This window comes from Hippopotamus amphibius, chromosome 13, assembly GCF_030028045.1.
Source record: "Hippopotamus amphibius kiboko isolate mHipAmp2 chromosome 13, mHipAmp2.hap2, whole genome shotgun sequence".
Taxonomy (NCBI): Eukaryota; Metazoa; Chordata; class Mammalia; order Artiodactyla; family Hippopotamidae; genus Hippopotamus; species Hippopotamus amphibius.
Genome location: NC_080198.1, coordinates 70,406,353 through 70,425,632, shown reverse-complemented (window position 1 = coordinate 70,425,632; position 19,280 = coordinate 70,406,353). Strand labels below are relative to the sequence as shown.

General features: G+C 41.1%; 1 protein-coding gene across 1 annotated transcript in view; it reads right to left on the bottom strand.

The window, feature by feature from the left end:
- LOC130835226 (cGMP-specific 3',5'-cyclic phosphodiesterase-like) overlaps positions 1-10,075 on the bottom strand; it is a 44,299-nt gene extending 34,224 nt beyond the window's left edge. Inside the window, exon 1 of the mRNA XM_057706636.1 lies at positions 9,778-10,075. Coding sequence (XP_057562619.1) covers positions 9,778-9,899 — 122 coding nt within the window. The 5' untranslated portion in view covers positions 9,900-10,075. The remainder of the gene's footprint in view (positions 1-9,777) is intronic.
- Between the last annotated feature and the right edge of the window lie 9,205 nt (positions 10,076-19,280).

The following is a 19,280-nucleotide window of genomic DNA, read 5'->3' as shown; positions in this document are numbered from 1 at the left end:
TTAGAACTGAAAAAACATAGACTCCCTAGACCAATAACTACACTTACATATGACATAATTTCCTGAATAATGCACAAAGATTAAGAGCTGAACAGTGTTGTGTTTTGTTTCTTGAGAAAAATCACTGTCTTTCTATTACTACTCAGAATTTAATTTTTAAAAATAAGTTATAGAATTTCGGTGATGAGTTTTTCAAAACATCACAGATATAATAAAACTGTTTGACAACAAATGTGATAAAATATACAACTAATTACTTATGATAAAAACCATAGCAATATTTCATAACAACCATACCTCTAAACTGGAGAATGGTTTTAAATATCAACACTTGATAAAAACAATGCTTTAACACTCTGCTACAGGAGATCTGGGGATTAAAATTGGTCCACTTTAGTTCCCACCCAAGGGGGCTTACTTGGGGGAATTCTATAGGTAGGCTGATATCTGGGCCTCAAGGATGTTACCCTTGAGTAACATTACAGAGATTTGCAGGGTGCCTCAAACAAAACAAAGGAAAAAGTTACAGGCCCTGAATGATCCACAAACACAGTGCACAATCATGTTTTTAAGTCTACTATTAAAACATGACCCCTTTCTCTTTCTCTCCAGTGCCTTTCTCCATCACTGATGGGAATTAACCACTTAAAACCAGAATTACAAAGAGTACACTAATTTCCTGTCTAAAAAGGGATGGTTGATAACATAGGGAAATGTGATAAAATGATCTGTAGGAAAAACATAAAAATAACTCACATAAAATATAATGTTAGATATTTCTTCTGCTCTTGGATCCTAATTTTACACAGTTTTAGTTGTGTTGTTTGCATAATTGACCTAGATCCACCACTCATACTTGGAAAATACTTAAAGAAGGAAACTATTCAATCTGAGAAGTTGATATCCTGCTCTCCTGGTGAGAATCAAGGATGCTTAGAGCTGAAAGAGATTGTTAAACTCATTTATGAATTTCTCTGCTTTGATTTCTCACCCCCTCCTATCTCCCATTTTAAAGCCAAGATTTATTAACCTGGGCCAGTCACAAAGCTGGGAACACAGGCAGGAGGTCTGGACTCCCATTTCAATTCCCTTTCCAGTACCTTACACAATCCACAAAAGGTTCTGTTCCAACCATTAATAAAAACTCATCTAAAAAATGAGAAGGACACAAAGTCTATTAAGTCCCTGTTTTGTTGTTCTAATTCCCACTTATCAGAATAAGGGGGTGACTCTCAAAGTTTGCAATTATAATTAAGGCACTGATGATTCTCAGTAAAATAAACAGTAACCTACTGAAAATCAGTCTAAAAAAGATAAGGATATATGTATTAGTTCCTTTAAATTCCTTAAGAACACTAGAAGTAAATGCTATTATTCCCATTTTGCAGGGAAAGCAAATAAAGTACCTAAAGGTACTTTTAAGAAAGTGGTAGTTCTGGGGTTGAAGCTTAAATCTATCTTATCTGGGGCCCTTAACCACCATAAATAGAAGTAAATTTTAAAGGGTTCAGAACAGTGGCTCCTAACCAAGTAGTGGTGCCAGCCTTTGGGGGTCATGTGGAAATGTGTGTCACAATAATCGGGGTGCTCCTGACATTTAGTTTCTGGGGCCCAAGGATGTTAAACATCCTGCAACACGCGGAACAGTTTCTCACAACAACAAAAAGTATCACTACCGAATGCCAAACAGCATCCCCTTTAAGAAGCAATGGTTGACTACAATGAAAACGAATCTGAAAAAGATGAATCACTTCGCTGTAAACCTGAAACTAACACAACACTGTAAATCAACTATACTTCAATTAAAAAAAAAAAAGGAAAGAAAAAAAAGCAATGGTTTGGATGAATAAAAGATTAACATACTATAACAGGGTATTAAATGAAACAGGGGCGATCTGGGACACCTCCAAGTGATTCCTCCAATAATCTCTACTCTGATGTTACAGTGAGTAGTTCCTTTGCTTCTGGCATGGTTTAGAAACAAATGCTGCCTAAAGTTATTTGATGTTCCCAAGTGTTCTCCAGCTATGAAAACATCTGAGACGCTTACTGGGACCAAATATAAATAAAATGCACAACTGCTTCATATTTTTACATTCAAATTTGACCAAGAGTTGGAAGAGACATGTTTTATAATTTTCCATGCATTCACAATCACATATATGAAAAATGTTCTTTCATGGAAAACCTACTTACATCTGAAAGAAAACCTAATAAGCAAAATCTATACTGTAAATATGTAAACCGATTTGTTTTGCAGCTTAGATATGGGAAAGACTGGACTAGATTGGCATGTCTCAATCTAAGGTACGAGAAGCCGGGACAGTCCAAAGCAAGTATGTTTTGAAGATCTGTAGTTTTTCTATGGAAATGCTTCAGTTTTGCGTTTTCACACTAATGACAATTAAAACCTAAAAAAAAAAAAGTACAAGACATATACTTTAAATGATTGGGATGACCACCTTATAACCAAATACTATCCTGCAATTTTAGCAGTCAAGTTTATATTTCTGTTTACAATCACACTGCAGCCCAATGGTTCGGGGGTAAAGAGAAAAAAAAGTAGATTTAATATGCAAATATGCTTTCAAGCCAAATAAAACCCCAAAGCTGGTGTACTGTGCTATGGCACTAAAAGTTGCACGACTGTTAAGAGGGCCCCATTGGGAGAAACAATCATCAGGAGGCAACTGCAGCCAAGGCAAGCGGACCTCACCAGACCCCCGCAGGGGAATCAGGGCCACAGTCACCCTTACCAGGATGATTTAATGAAGCCTGTCAATTTACATTTGGCTAGAGTTTTATCATTTAATTCATAATTAACTTATACACTTTTTTTGGTATTAGCTGTATAATTGGTATAACTAGGATTAACTTATACCTACTCTTAAGAATTCCACATTTAACTAACATTAAAATAAGAGAAAGTCAGTACTAGGTATGGCAGATCTCTGGAACCTCTGGAGGTGCTGACATCACTTTCTTTGGGGAATTTCTCCTCCCCCACTGACGAATCACACTATGGGCGACCTGCCCCAGAAAAGTAGTGAGACACCCCTATTCTTCCCGACACAGTGACAGGTCCAGAGCAGGCAAGTCATGCAAGCAAGGCCAAGTAATCTTGAGATGACTGATATGGATAAGAAGGTACTTCTCAAACATCAGAAGTTTAAGACCCACATAAACTTGCCAAGGAGAAACTTTTCCAGTGCACAAAGAAAGCCTGCCTGAGAATAAAGCCAAAGCTGCATAGGGCCAAAGGGATGGAGGGAAGCAGGGATGGAGGGAGGGAGGGAGAGAGGGAGGGAGGGAGGGAAGGAGAGAAGGAATGAAGGAAGGAAGATTGATTAGATAGATATACAGACAAAAAGAATGTTGACAAGATTATTTCATCAGGTGAATTTCACACCCAAACCAAACTCCAGGAATGTCAATTGTCAGTTAATTTTGTATGAGTTTAAGATGAGTTTCTGTCACTTGTGACAAAAAGCTTTTTAACGAAGATACTGGGGATCAATAAGAATGTCTTTCTTACAAGGTAAACATTACTTAAATTTGAGAAACACTGGACATGATCTCCTCTAACTCTACAGTTCAAAGATCCTGTGTGTTTTAATTATTTCATCAGCTTAAAAAATCAGGGTTTTTTCTCTTCTTATAACCTCAGTATACTTATTCAACAGAAAGTAGAAATGATGACTTTTTAAAAAATAATTATTACCAGGGATATGAGATCAGATAGGGATCTTTTCTTTCTCAAGTTTAGATATAATAAAATTATTCCGAGAAGACAATTTGCAAAAAGTTAATTTTACTTTACAATTCAGAAATAAGGGAAAGGTCTCAAAGAATACAGAAGCTAACAATGGCACCTAAGACTTTAAAAAGCATGTTCACTACAAACTACAAAATGGGGTATGTGTATATATACATCTATGTATACATCCATATACAGAAGGCTTTTTATAAAGCTTTTTAGACTATTCATCAGGATGATTCTTATGAACGTAACACTTAGTTTACCTTACCTGCCTTAAATATTTAGTTGGCAATAAGTAGAAATTCCTACCAGTTAGAGAAAATGAATAAAGCACTCACACCATGAAAAAAAATATGATTCAAAATAAAGTGAGAATACCAAGTCAGTAAATAAGATTACAGAGCTAAATATCAAACGAATGACTCATGTGGAAAGAGTTTCTTCAATTTTTATTCTTAGGTTGTAATTCATAGGCACTTTTTTTTTTTTTTTTTTTTACTGAGAATCTGATTTAACAGATATTTCCAAGGCCACATCAATCAGCTGTAACATTGATCAACTGAATCAACATCTGTCCAGCTAAAGTAATCTCATAGGAAGTCCTGCAAAGTCAGTAGCTAGTGTGCAGTCTAAATTCAAAAATTAGTTATTTTTCAACCGTCCACTATCAGTCAACTCAGTGATTTATTTAATTGCCCTGAAGCCCTTACCAAAGCAAGAGGTTTTATCCTACAATTAGCCCTGAGAACAAAGAAAAAATCTAACTTAACGCAACAGTTAGGGGTTTAATAAATTGTTAGTTTGAAAAATATTTGAGGGACAAACTAATAAATACCAAGCAGTTTTTTTAAAGACTTTTCTCATACGAAAGAACTCTTTCCCAAGCATTATTAAAAAGTATTAGGAAGTTCAAGCATGTTTAGGTTAATTCGTGTTTTCAAATCTAGAAGAAGGGAAGCATGCATCTTAGTAAGACATACTCTCTGTAATCAGATAAGGGTGAAGGTACAAACTTTACCCATACAACTTGAAAGCATTTTCACATATTTTAAAAGAAATCGTATCAGAAACCAGACTCAAGTCATTTCTTCAGGTGGAACTATTTAGAAAGGAAATTGGGTTGCACAACATAATCAAAATGCTAAAAACTGCTCATCTTTAGGTACTGAAAACAATATTAAGAAAATACTGGCAATCTCTATAGATCTTCAGATCAAAAACAAAAAAAAGCTACTGAATTGTACTACAAGCCTATTTAAGTGTTACACTAAGCAAATAGATTTGAATGACTAACTGCCACTGATTAGTTCTGCCACAGTTTTAGGAATCATGATCTTGTATTGGGGGCTTTCAAAATGGAACTGAATATGAAACCCTGAGAACACTGGTGATAGAAGAGCAATGAGAAACATTTCAGGGGCTCCTATGGATTCTTCCAGATTCAATCCTATGCAAATTCAATCCACATGAGTACTTTTAGGGCACTAAAAGGTGTCTTAGAGCTGGCTATAAGGACCCTGGTCATAAGCAATACACGGATAAAAGGACATTATTACACCAGAATTACCATAATGAAAATAGAAATAATATCAAAGCCAGACTGAGTCAATGCCCACAGGACTTTATTATCTTCAGTATTAGTGACTGCTTAACAAAATATGCTTAGCAACTCGTTTGAAAATTGTGAAAAGTTTATATGCCTATATGATCACAGAAACATTTTTAAGATCGAATAGCAAGATTTATTTTACACCCATCATCTGACTTTAAGATAAATATCATGCAAATAAAAGGTTATAGCTTTTAGAGACACACACAGAGAGAGACAGACACAGGAAGGAAGGAAGGAAGAAAGAGAAAGAGAGAGAGAAGGAGAGATAGAGAGGAAGAGAGAGAGAAAGAGAGAAAGGAAGAAAGGAAGGAAGGAAGAAAGAGAAAGAAAAAGAAAGAAAGAAAAAAGAAAGAGAAAGAGAAAGGAAGGAAGAAAAAGAGAAAGAGAAAAAGAAAGAAAGAAAGAAAGATAGAAAGGAAGGAAGGAAGGAAGGAAGGAAGAAAGAAAGAAAGAAAAAAGAAAAAGAAAGAAAGAGAAAAAGAAAATCCCAAACACAGGACCTGAAACATCAACTAATTCACCACAGCTTTGCAATGTCAAATAAAAAGTCTATCATAGAAAACTACATGGGAGTGTAAAACTTCTGTTTCTGGACTTTGATCCAAGTAGTCATAAAAAGTTGTCCTCACTTAATATCTCCTATTTCCAGTATATGCCAAATATTCTCAAGCTTTGGCCTAGTGCAAAACAACGCAATAAAAGTCAATCATATTACCCCTACAATACTAAAGGATCAAAAACATCCCCCACAATCACAGAGCTGATTAGTAACTAATGAAAGATAAATTATTCTAATATGCTGTCAAGAATAACAACAGCTGTTAAAGTGGCATTAGCACCAAAAAGGCTCCATCTGTGAATGTACAAGCATTAAAGCCCTTAATGAACACAGCATCCCAAACCTGCAGGACTGCAAAGTTTTCTATAATAGCAAGGGTGGAAGTTTTCCATAGGTTTTAGTTACTAGTCTCAAGTTAATTTTTATGCCAATAGATTATATTATGAAATGTTCAACTGACACTCTCAAAATTCACTGAAACAGGTTTTGATTGCTAAAAAGCATCTATTTGTGTGCTACAAGCTATAGCTTTTAAGGAAAGATAATTATAGGAAATAATGTAAAATATAGCAGCGATAATTGCTTTCAAGGTCAACCAAAATTCACAGGTGTTTACATGAGAGTTAAGGAGGGCCAGAACCTTCCTTCTATTCAATGACTTACTATTGAGTTGCAGACCATTCAGTTTGGGGAGAGAACAGAGAAGCATGCATGAATGTCAAACAACAATTAAATCAAATAAGGTAGAAATAATTCTACCAACCAGCCTGTTTACAGGCACAGCTGGCCATTCTAAGTGAATGCAAATTTATTTTAAATCTTAAAACACACCAAATGCCTCTACAGAACTATTCTCTTTCAAGGGTTTCCCAAATCACATACAGCGTTCATTTTATACATAGTCTAACAAAAGGGGAAAAAGCAAAGTAATGTGAGCTTTTCGTTAAAAACCAAAAACCAAAAACCACAACAAAAAACAGCTGTAAACAAAGTGTCTCCAATAAGCTTTTACCACAACCATGTGAATCACACTGTGTTCAGCAGGTTGGCATTTTTATAATTTGCTAATGTTCAACCTCTCATTCTGTGTCTCCAGGTCATGCCATCAAATAGAAGCCCAAACTGGAGTACTGTTCCATGAAAAATCTCTGGCTACAGACAAGACAGATTATATTCTTCACACTGACTACTTTCAGCGCTTTATGTATAACTCCTAAAATTGAGGGCCTACACTACTCTTGATTATCTTACACTTTCGTTTTTCAACTTGAACTCAACATAAACTCTTCTCCCAAGATTACATACACATACATAGATACCACAAAAAGCGTTTCAGCGTATTGTCCACATCAACTATGATATAAAAACCCTAACTGAAGAGAAAACCTTTAACAAAGTCTCAGATGATCTACATTTTACGCTAAGCAGTGTAATTTTGAGAACTGGGATTTTAATCCTATGCTATTTGGGAGAAAAAAGTAATGTGAAAAGAAATGTAACAACTCGTTCAATTTATTTTCCGGAAAAAAACCAACAAAAAAAACCAAAAAAACGTTACTCAAACTTTTGGCGGGCTCTCAAAGTGAAGTGTTGTTATGTATGAGTTAAAAGCTGCCACCAAACAATCCCAAGTTTATGTCTTTAAAGGGAGAGGGGAGAAAAAAAGAAAAAGGACATTTACGCTGAGTTTAAAATAAATAATTTTGTTCTTTCTTAATAATCTGCCTAAAGAACATCCCTCTACACATTTAAAATATCAGCCCCGTTCTCCTGCCCACTCCACATTATACTATGCGCTATAATTCATTAAGGGTGGAAGGGTGGAAGTATGCAAGGGTGAAAGGAAAACGGGGACAGATGGCCTCGGAGGAGGAGACCTCTCAAAACTGCTGGCTCCCAGCAATCGATAATTCCAGACCTAGATGGTCTTAGTGCCTCACCCCAACCCCGCAGAAAAGTGCCCTTCGAAAGGGAACCACTTTCCATTCAGGATTTATCCCCTGGGTCGCTCCAGATTTAGTATTTTGATAGAAGGCGAAAGCGGGAAGAGGATTTTAAAAGGCAGGCTGAGTAATTAAACAGAGGAGATAAGATCTGTCCCGAAGCCATCGCCTCTGTTAAAACCCACCAAAAGTGATCAACTCGACACCCACTGAACATTCGTTAGGAGCAACGGAGTTAAAAAGCGCCCCATCTAAGACCTCAAAGTATTACATCTGCAGGAAGGTAGAGGAAGACAGAAATGTCACAGAGCACATTTTCAACGAAGCATCGCCCCGCCGGTGTGACCTGGGTGCAAGCACCCTGCACCCGGCCCCCACCGCGCCCCCGGGGAAAGTGGGGAAAGAGGGGGAGGATGCTTAAGGAAGTACCTTGTTTTGTCTCCAAAAGGCAACATAGCAAACGTGGCGAGTTGGAGATGCAGATGAGGCGGCGTCGGCGGACCCTGGACTCGAGGAGGCGCCGTGGGGGTGGGGGCTGGGGGCCGACGACGTGCCCAGGGGAGGCCAGCGACTCCAAGCCGGCTCCCCTACCGCCCCCGCCGTCGCGCCGCCGCCCGCCGCCGCCCGCTCGCCCCGCGCTGCGCCGCCCCCTGGCGGGGAGCGCCCGGCCGAGTCGCGGCGGTGCACCGGCGGGTGGGAGCCCAGCGTCCAGCCCCGGCCGGCCCCTTCACCATCACCGCCCCGCTCGCGTCTCCCTCCCGGAGAGGCGGCCAGCGCCAGCTGCCCGAGGGCCGCTGCCGGGAGCCGGCGACGCCGAGATCCCGGCCCGTCCTTCAAAGGGGTGCGTCTGGAGTCAGCCCCGTGCCACGCGCAGCGGCCGGCCGGGCTTCGCACCAACTCCCCCGGCTTCGGGGCACCCGGCCGCCGGGCACTCTGCGTTTCGCCCTCCTAGCCCCTCGGCTTCAGCCGCGATTCCTCTCCAAGTCTCCCGCGAGCGTTTCCCACGCGCGCCCCGACTGCCCGCTGAGCAGCCGCCTCCCGAAGGATAGTCTCTCTCTCCTCCCCGCCCTCCGCAGCAGCCGCCCTGGCGCTTGGCTCCGGACCAGGAAGAGCTGGCCTTTGGGGTTGTCCCGGGCCGCGGGACCTGTCACCCCCCCCAGGGTCCGCTCCCCGCCGCGCCTCCGCGCGGTCCTTTGTGTGCGCGCCGCGAACCCCTCCACAGAGCCCGTTCGGCGGCGCCGCCTTGCGCGCAAAAGCGGCCGAGAGGAGGAGCGCGGGACAACCAGGGGACTGGAAGGGGGCAAAAAACCGACAGCACTCACTCTGGGAAGGTTCCGGCATGTTGCTGCCCTTGGGGCTTCTTCGTGGTCTCGTGCCCTACCCGGGCTTCCCCGCCCCGCCAGGGCCGGGGCGAAGGGGGACGGGGGAGGAGCGGAGCCACAGGGACCGCATTGGAAAGGGTGCTTCCGGAGCGGCAGGGAAAGGGCTCAAAAACTGTTTTTGGTTTCGCTAAGGAGATTTAGGGGAACCAGGAGGCTAGAGAAGGGCTAGAGGAAGGCCCGTGAGCGCAGGCATAGGAAAATAGTCTTGCTCCCAGGGAATACCAGGGCTGCCAGCGTGTTGGGGGGAGGGAGGGAGGGAGAGGGGGGTCCGGCACGTTCATTTTTGGATTTGAACTTTGTGCAAGTTGGATCGAATCCGACGCTTGGGGTTTTCGGCTGTACTCGCCTTAAAGTCGAGGTCTCTACACCGTAACAGGATCACGGCCCTACTTCAAAGGCAAAGGGCCTGACAGTGGAGACTGTTTAATGGTTAACGAAGGGGAAAATTCAATAAGGGACAGAGATCAGCCCCAGGTTACGCTCCATGCCCCGGCCGGGGCTTCCACGGGTCCTCTTCTTACCTGGTGCCTTTCCTAACAAAGTAAGAGAAGGTAAAGTCCCAGTGATCGTCCAGCCACGCTTCGACCGATTCCTGGTCCCACTGCTGCTGCGGCCGCGCGGAGCCGGGGCCGGCCCACTCCATGATCAGCGCGGCGCGTCTCTGCGGCTCCCCCGTGCAGGTTTTCCACCCCAGCTGGGGTCCCTCCCTCGGAGGAGCTGGACTCGGCCTCGAGACCCTCCCCCTTCGCCCCGCTCCAGTCCGGCCGGCTTTCGGCGGCGCTGCTCAGGCACCGGGCCAGCCTCCTGCCGCGCCCCGCCTCTCCCGGTCCTCACCGCTCCCAGGTGTGGCGGGCGGGGCGGGGTGCCGCAGCCCCGCGCTCTCGCTGGGGTCTGGCTGAGACTGGCTCTCGCAGGCTCTCGAGTCCCCAGATTCCGAGGCGCGCGCGGCGGCGACTGGCGAGCTCGGCGGAAGCCTAGTGGCCAGGACTAGAAGGCAGCCACGCGGCCGCTGGGGTGCGCTGTGTGCCGGCCGGCCCCGGACGAGCGCGCAAAGGTGACTGTGGGGGTGTGTGTTCGCTGAGCGTCCCACTCCAGGACAGGGAAGGGCGCGCCGTGGAGACCCATCCCAAGCCCAGAGAGCGGCAGCCGGGGGAAGTTTCTCCCGAAAGTGAGAGGTGCTGGTAGCCCGGGCCAGGGAGAACAATGACTGTCCCGCCTCGCTTTCTCCCAGCCCAGCGCTTGGGTTCGGGAGGAGCGGGGACCACCTCCTTCGGAGCTCAGCCAGCGCAGTGGCTCAGAGCGCCCCAGCCAAGCACCACGCCTCGGTGAGGAGAGTTGGGGCGTGTGTCACCGAAATAGATTTGCGGGTCCTGGTGGGTAACTTCCAACAAAGCCATTCCCGCGATTTAATGTTAATAATAACAATCATGATTACAAATTATGTGCCTTCGCATCAAAGGCTTAATTTGCATTAAGCCCCCTTTCTTGACTGGAAAAAGAAAAAAGTAAATTGAGATACAATAATCACGATGGTTTCTGTATGAAGTCAGAAAACAAGGGCATCTCCGTACCATTAGGTGAACTTGAAGGTACAGGAACTACCCAGGTACAGTGCAGAACAGCCAGTTAGCCCAATTTTAAATTAATTCATCATCTGTACTCAACTGGAATTAACACACACACACACACACACACACACACACACACACACACACACACACCACGGAAAAAAGTATCTGTTTAAAAGGGCTCAGCCTTCCTACCCGGTTTTGTCCTATCCCTATTACGCTTTACAAAAAAGAATTGGTGTCTTCCTTTGCTTTATCCTCATCCCTGTCTCCCTGCAGTTTTCATATGGTATTTTGCAATGACCTAATTTTTTGGGCAGAATTAAATTGGAGCTGTGTGTTTCACAACGTGTGAACGACACCATTAGCAGTGATATCCTAAAAGTGATTTAGCTGACATACTTTTAACAAACTCCTTTCAAAACACTGTTGGCAAGAATGTAAGACATTACTCACTGTGTAGAAACACATAATTCAACAGATAATATGAGAACTTTAAAAAATGTCTTCCAGTCCCCCAATGCAATGGTTTATACTTCCTGCATTAAATGTGTCCTTTTGTAACTTCAGTTTCTTTGAAACTTCATTATTGTATGCAAGTAGCCACAAACCAATAACAAGCAAAGGAGTATAGCATGAAGTAATGCATGATAAATTATATCCGATTTTAAAATGAAAGTTCTCTTCTAATTTGTTACTATCATAGTGATTATGGTGCTCATGGAATAAAGACTTTCTCCTCAGTGCTCAGTTTTTCCCTGTGGAAAGCCATGCATTTCTCCTCTCAAGAGGTCAATTATAATTTAAAAGTCTATGTCCTACTAAAGATGGAGTGAATTTTTGGCTTGAATTTCTTGCCTTGGTTGGCTCCCATGATTAACTAAACAGGCGTTATCCAAATGTCCATTTTCTTTCCTAACCTCAAAGGGTTAAATTATCAGCAACCAGGAAGGCTTCCGAAAAATTTGTGCAAGCAAAACAATCCATGGACTCTCCCATCAGTGAGTCTCAATTCTGCGTGGCATAGATGCTGGGTTGAGGGTTACTGTGAAGGCCTGTTACCTGAGTGAGTATATCTCAAGGGATGGGGGATGAGGCATTTCAAACTGTTCTAGTCTCTAGAAAACTCAGAGAAAACAGTACGTCTTGTAACTTTAAAGTACTTAAAGTTAAGCATATTTTGAACTGGCCTCACCCTGGCCTTTTGTTCTCCAGCTCCATTAATTCTTTATCCCATTTATTTGCTCCATTATTTTATGTATTTTCTAACTTTGTGGTATGGATTGCTCTAAGCATGTCTATCTTGTAGAGTAAGTTGAAGAATGAGTAAGTGATAAACATTACTAGGAAATAACTTGGAAAACGATATTAATACTACTTACAACAAACAAACATGCAACGACTTAACAGAAAGCCCTCCAGTGCATTCCCATTGAATAAAACCCAAACTCTCTACCATGGCTTAAAAGGTTCTGCATGATTTTTACCGACCTCTGCTGCTAAAGGTTTTATTCATACAACTAGAAAAAACGAACAAAACCATGGATAATCAAATTCCTTTTCCAAAAAAGAGAACACAAATTATAAAAGTCATGACATCTTTCCTGCCTTTTGTTTTGTTTTGTTCAAATACCACATAGCACCTTCTGTGTCCTTGCAGCGAACCTATATACTCTAGGCTTGAGAAAACTGAGTAAACACATTTGCACATATAATGCGATCTAGGTTTCTCATTGTTGAAGGGGAAGCCTAGAAGGTACATTGTGGTGTTGAAATGGAATTGGAGGTTAAAAATTAAATGTGTGTGTGTGTGTGTGTGTGTGTGTGTGCATGTGTCATGTGGGGAAATCCCACATGACAAGGAAATGCAGGCAGTTTCTAAGAGCTGTGGACAGCCTCCAGCTGACAGCCTACAAGGAGCTACATCCAGCAACAAAATGAATTCCTCAGTCTTATAACTGCAAGGAACTGAATTCCACCAACAACTGGAGTGAGTGCAGAAGCAGATATTTCCCCAGTCAAGCCTAGATAAGACCACGATGCCAGCCAATAAACTGGTTGCAGCCTTCTGAGATGCTAAGCAGAAGACAGCTTCATAATTGGCATCTTAATAACACTGGGTCCTAGAATCTAGTAACATAGTATATTTATTCATTTATTCCAATCTTTTCAATTTCTCCCAGCAATGTCTTGTAGTTTTTAGTGCATGTCTTTTGTTAAACTTATCTCAGTATATACTTCACCGTCACTGAGAGATACTAGAAGCAATGACATTCATGTGGCAATGAGTACACTTCGTCCCAGATTTGGTTTCTAAATACCATTATTCACTTTAAAAGAAACCAGGAGTCTTTGGAGAAAAGATTCCAGGTTTGTGTCAGGAAAAGTACAAAATGTGCCTGGAAAATCTTGTTTTGACAGAAAATAAGAAAATAAAAATGATGCCAACATATCAGAACAGAGGACATATCTGAAAGGGGCTTCCAATGTACATATCTAAAGCAATTGGAATATCAAAATATATATTGATTGCAACAAATTTTAAACCATTGACTAACATAAGAAACTGTGATTCCATACTGATATAATAACTAGATAACCAAATAAACAGAAGAGAAAGGGATGTTTCTTACAGTAGAACACCAACAAATAAATATAAAAAGAATCACGTAATTAGAAAAATATTAATATTAATGGTTACTAAAACTAATTAATGAGACTGATGATGGATGGGATATTTTCATAGCTTACAGCATCTCCTCACATAAGAATCAATATTGTCAAAATGACTACAAAATGACTACAAAATGACTACCCAAAATGACTACAAAATGACTACCCAAAGCAATCTGTCACTCCCCAACCCCATCCCCTCTCCAGACCAACTAATCTATTTTCCACCTCTACAGGTGCCTACTCTGACCATTCAATATAAGTGGAATTATATAAAATATGGCCTTTTCTGTCTGGGTTCTTTCAATTAGCATAATGTTTTCAAGGTTCATCCAGGTTGTAGCATGAATCATTCCTTTTTATTAGTGAATAAATTCCACTGTATGGATATACCATGTCTTGTTTACCCCTTCTTTGATAGATGGACTTTTGGATTTTTCTACTTTTAGCTATCGTGAATAATGCTTCTGTGAATATTATTGTATGTTTTATGTGGACCTATGTTTTGTGTGGACGTATGTTTTCAATTCTCTTCTGTTTAACTTTTTAAGGCACTGACAAATTGTCTTCCAAAGTGATTGCACAATTTTACATTCCCATGATCTATGCATGAGGGTTCCAATTTCCCTACATCCTCATTAATATGTACTGTTGTCCATCTTTTTTTATTACAGCCTTCTTAGTGGGTATGAAGTGGCAGCTCATTGTGGTTATAAGGGTTTGATATCATCCTCCTGCAAAAGAGTTACAAAGAGTTCCATTCTATCTAAAATCAATAAACATATATTTTGTTTTATACTACTCTGAAACAAATGTGAGGTAAGATTCTCAGAAGACAGCTATTCTTTTTCCTTATCTAAACATCTTTAACATTTCATAGCACTTAGCATATTTTAAATTATTTATTATTCCTAAAATTTGTCCAAGACTCTCTCCTGTTTCCTAAACTTGGGGGCAACATAAGGCCTCAAAATACAAAGCTCTTAATTAAGATTTGACATATATTAACTTTGAGAGAAAAGTCTTTCTATCTCTCATTTTCCTATTTATCCTATATGTAAGCATTATATGACAGTGTAGGGATAAGGATTGAGATAACACATTTAATTTGTTGTCCTTTGTGACTCTAGATTTTTTTCCTTATTAGTCATTAATCAGTCTTTCCTGGTAATTTACTAGCTATTACCCTGTTTTTGTCTGTAATGAACCCACCTGTCTTAGTATTACTTGAAAACTTTCATAAACATACTATAAATTCCTTTCTGTTGCCTAACATGGTATTCAATATAGACAGTGGGTTTTAGAAATTGGATGATTTATTTGAACATGTGGTAGGGTGAAGTGACATTTGTTAGAGTGGCTGTTTGTACCTTTACACACACATTCCCTTGGTTGAGTCTTTCAAATGAGGTGACTGTGATTGTGGCCAGGACTCTAATATCTAGCTGAGGAGAGGATTATTTTAGTTTACACAAAAAAATGGTGACAATGATTTGCCCAGATGGATTTTCCAAGCTGATAAGATAGGGCCAAATGCTGCAAGCCATTTTCTACAGTGTTAGGGCTTTTGAGAGACTTCTGTTGACATGTCCAAATATATTCTGTTGAGGTGATTGCTCTCTTTTTCCCATGTTTATATAAATATTCATCCAATGATCCTGTGTTCATACAATTTAAGCATTTCTCAGTTTTGTTTGTAGGCTTTTAGTTCAATCATTGACTAAATGTTTCATTCATTCACAATTTATTCACCCAGGATTCATAGTGGTGTGCCTATGATTTTTATTATTATTATTGTTATTATTATTAAAACATTATGTCCTCAAAGACCTCCCTGACCTTTCCTTCAAGCTATCATACGTTTATTCAGTTGTACAGAGGCTAATCCACACATTCTATACAACCTTACCTTAGATATCCTAGCTTAAATATTACAACTTTACCCTCATGTGAGTGCATGTTGGGACATTCAGCTTAGTGTCCCTTCATCCTTGCAAATGTGCACAACTAAACGTTAATCACCATATAACCCATCTTACCAATTACACACAATTATTTTGTTTTGTCCTAGAAGTCTATACTAATAAGCATTCATGTTTCTGTGTCAATATACAGTGAGTTTTAAAAAGAAAGTAAAGCAAATTATGTACATATTTTGTGTCTTGCAATTTCTTTGTTATACTGACTCTTCCTAAGAGGGTTAATATTCTTAGTTGATTCTCAAGTTCAGATTGATATTGGCAAGAATCCAACTTCCCCAGTTCAAGTATATCTTTCTCACCAGTCAACCTTCTTGCTTTTGCTGTTTACATCTTTAACAAAATTACATTTAATTTGAGCTAGTGGGAGCTTTGATAATTAACCATATAAAATTGTTCTCTCTCCCTCCTCCCGCAAGGATATCATACTTATCTAACCAAAAATTTGAGGCATATTCTATTTCCTCAAATATATGAAAAGGAAGAATAGACAAGGCTATGTATTCTAGCAACTGGAATTAAAAGATATGATCATCAGCAGATATTCCATTTATCATGCAGTTTATATCATGAGGGGATCTGTCACTGCTGTAATTAGCATGTATACCTGTGTAGTCTGGGACCTACGGTTACCTCTATAAATGAAAGGTTGTATCCAGAGTTCTCTTTGGTACTGCATCATTTGTTTCAATTTGAATGTGCAATGAATCACATGGTCACAGTCCATAAACTTGAGTAGAATGTAGCACTGGGCTTGGATGACATGGTTTTACGGTTACAGATGTTCTCTGATTTTTCAAATTTGCTTTGTACTAAATGATCCACCAAATACCATCTTTTTAGAAAATTTTTCTCTCAGTACCAGCTGCATTCACTTTCTCTAAGGAATCTTGACCCCTAAATAATAAATTCAGTGAGTTCCCCAAGTCCTATTCTACGTCTTACATCATCATATTACTTTCAACAACTTTAGAAGTCAGGAATTTGACGTTCCTCGGTCTCATTTTGTTGGCTTCATTGGTCAAATTCTTATTGTTAGAAATGATTTTAGAATCCTAATTTTAGTACCAATACTCTGTAAGACTAAGACTTGATCTTGCAGAATGGATGCCGGCTCTGATCTTAGTCAACTTAGAGAGCCATATAAAGCCTCAGTTTTCCTATATATAAAATGGGTAAGAGCCAGATCAAGATGGCAGAATACAAGGACACAGAGGTCACCTCCCTCCACGAATACATCAAAAATACATCTACATGTGGAAGCGTTCTCACAGAATACCTGCTGAATGCTGGCGCAAGATATCATACAAGCAAAATTGCAAGAAAGATCACCACATAACCAGGTAGGATGAAAGAAAGGGGGGAAAAAAGGAATCAGGACAGGACCTACACCCCTAGGAGGGAGCTGTGAAAGAGGAAAGATTCCCTCACTCTGAGAAGCCCCTTCACCAGCTGTGAGATCAGCTGGGACAGAAAGGGAGCTTCAGAAGCTCAGAGGAGAGTGCAACAGCTGGGTTGTAGCAGGCAGAACAGCGAGAAACCTGCACAGAAGGTCCTGACCATCTTGCTGCAGTCCCCAGCCTGAGGACTCATGTTGGCTGGTGGGTGCAAGGCCTAGGTGCTGAAACTCGGGCTTCAAAGGACAGACCTGGGGAGAGGACTGGAGCTGGCTGCATGGAGACAGCCTGAAGGGGCTGGAGTGTGGTCCAAGCCACAAGTGGGGATGTGAGCAGGAAGGGGCCTGGCTCTGCCATTAAAGCCCCATTGTTAAGGTGTGCGCTCAAAGGGAGGGGCAGGGACCGCCACAGCAGCCTCGTTCTTGGGGTGCAACAGTGGGCGCAGCTCCACCTCTACAAGTTCTGGGAGCACCCAAGTACCAGCAGGTTGCCCACACACAGAGGCAAGGCTGAAATCCTAGCCAATTCTCAGGGGCTGCATGACTTCATAAGCAGGGCTGAAATCCGAGTGTCTCAGCAGCTGTGCGATCTGTGGATTTATGTACCACAGGCGGCTTTGTAAACTCAGTGCCTGTGGACATCTAAGTGGATTACTGCAGGCAAGCATGCAGGGGCAGGGCTGGGATCTGGATAGACTTAGTAGCTCCCAAGGCAGGTCTAAGTGTGTCACTATGGCAGTCTTTGTGCCGGACCTCAGTGGTTCTGTTCCAGAAGATCTGTGCTAGTTGCTTTGTGAGCACAGTGCCTGGGGGACTGAATTCCCACAGTTGATGCAGGGCTGAGGGCAGTGCCATTTACAGTGTACTTTATGAGCCTGCACAATGGGTAACAGGTGGCACCACAGAGCACACTTTCTGGTGGACAGCTCCTGCAGAGGAATACTCAGTGAGGCCTGTCCCAGTAGGAGTGTTCCAGTCCTGCTTATCCCACTCTGCGGTTCAGAAATAGATCTGGGAGTGTCTACTCCAACAACCAGGGAGCAGACCTGCCCTTAACAGGGCTGTGACAACCACAGAGAAAAGATGAGGCTCTGCACAATATCCAGTGCAGGCTCTAGTCACCACAACAGCAATCCTACCCCCTATCAAGGGGATAATGGCCAACACACACTGAGGAAAGACAAGGCAATACTCCTTCGTAAAAATAGCCCTTCAAGACCACAGTAGTAACTGTTTCTCCTAAACTCATAGATTCGGAGTAACATAAGTAAAATGAAGATGCAGAGGAACCACTCCCAATTAAAAGAAAGAGAGAATTCCCCTGAAAGAACAAACAATGAAACAAACATCTCTAGTCTACCAGGTCCCAAGTTCAAAAAGGACATAATGAAAATATTGAAGGAATTGAGAAAGGATATTGATAGAAATGCAGATTACTGTAAAAAGGAACTTAAGCCAATTAAAATGAGAAAGCTCATTTGCTCAGACAAACTCATTTACTGAGCTAAAAGTAATCAGGAGAAAACTGGATGATGCAGAAGAGCGAATAAGTGATCTGGAAGCGAGAATAATGGAAATCATCTAATCAGAACAGCAGACAGAAAGACAAGTGAAAAAAATGATAGCAATATACAAGACCTATGGGATAATACAAAGCACCACAATCTATACATAACAGGGATCCCAGAAGGAAAGATAGAGAAAAGGGGATCAAAAAATGTATTTTAAGAAATTATGGCTGAAAACTTCCCAAACCTAAAGGAGTAAACAGATAACCAAGTATAAGAAGCACAGAGGGTCCCAAACAAGATGAACCCAAACAGACCTTCACCAAAGACATACTATAATTTAAGTGGCAAAAATTAAACATAAGGAGGCTTCTAAAGGCAGCAAGAGAAATATAATTACAAGGGAACCCCCATAAGGCTATAAGCTGATTTCTCTACAGAAATGTTGAAGGCCAGAAGGGAGTGGCAAGATATATTCAAAGTCCTGAAAGGAAAAAACTTGCAACCTAGGATGCTCTAGCAGCAAGATTATCATTTAGAATATAAGGAGAGATAAAAAAATTTTCTAAGACAAGCAAAACCTAAAAAGAACACAGCACTACTAAACTTATCCTAAAGGAAGCAGGGAAAGGTCCTCTCTTAACAGAAAAGAAGTAAGAATCTATAGGAAAGAGAAAATCACAATTGGAAAGTAAATCACTTAAATAAGCCAGTACACAGATTAAAAAAAAATCAAAAATTTTTTGTGAAACTGATGACAACCACAATGAACAGCAAAAGGATGAACATAAAAGATGTAAAAGAGGACGTCAAAATCATAAAATATAGGGGAGGAGAGTAAGAAAATGTAGATTTTTTTCCTCTAGAATGCATTTTAGCCTATAGGACTACAGGTCTAAG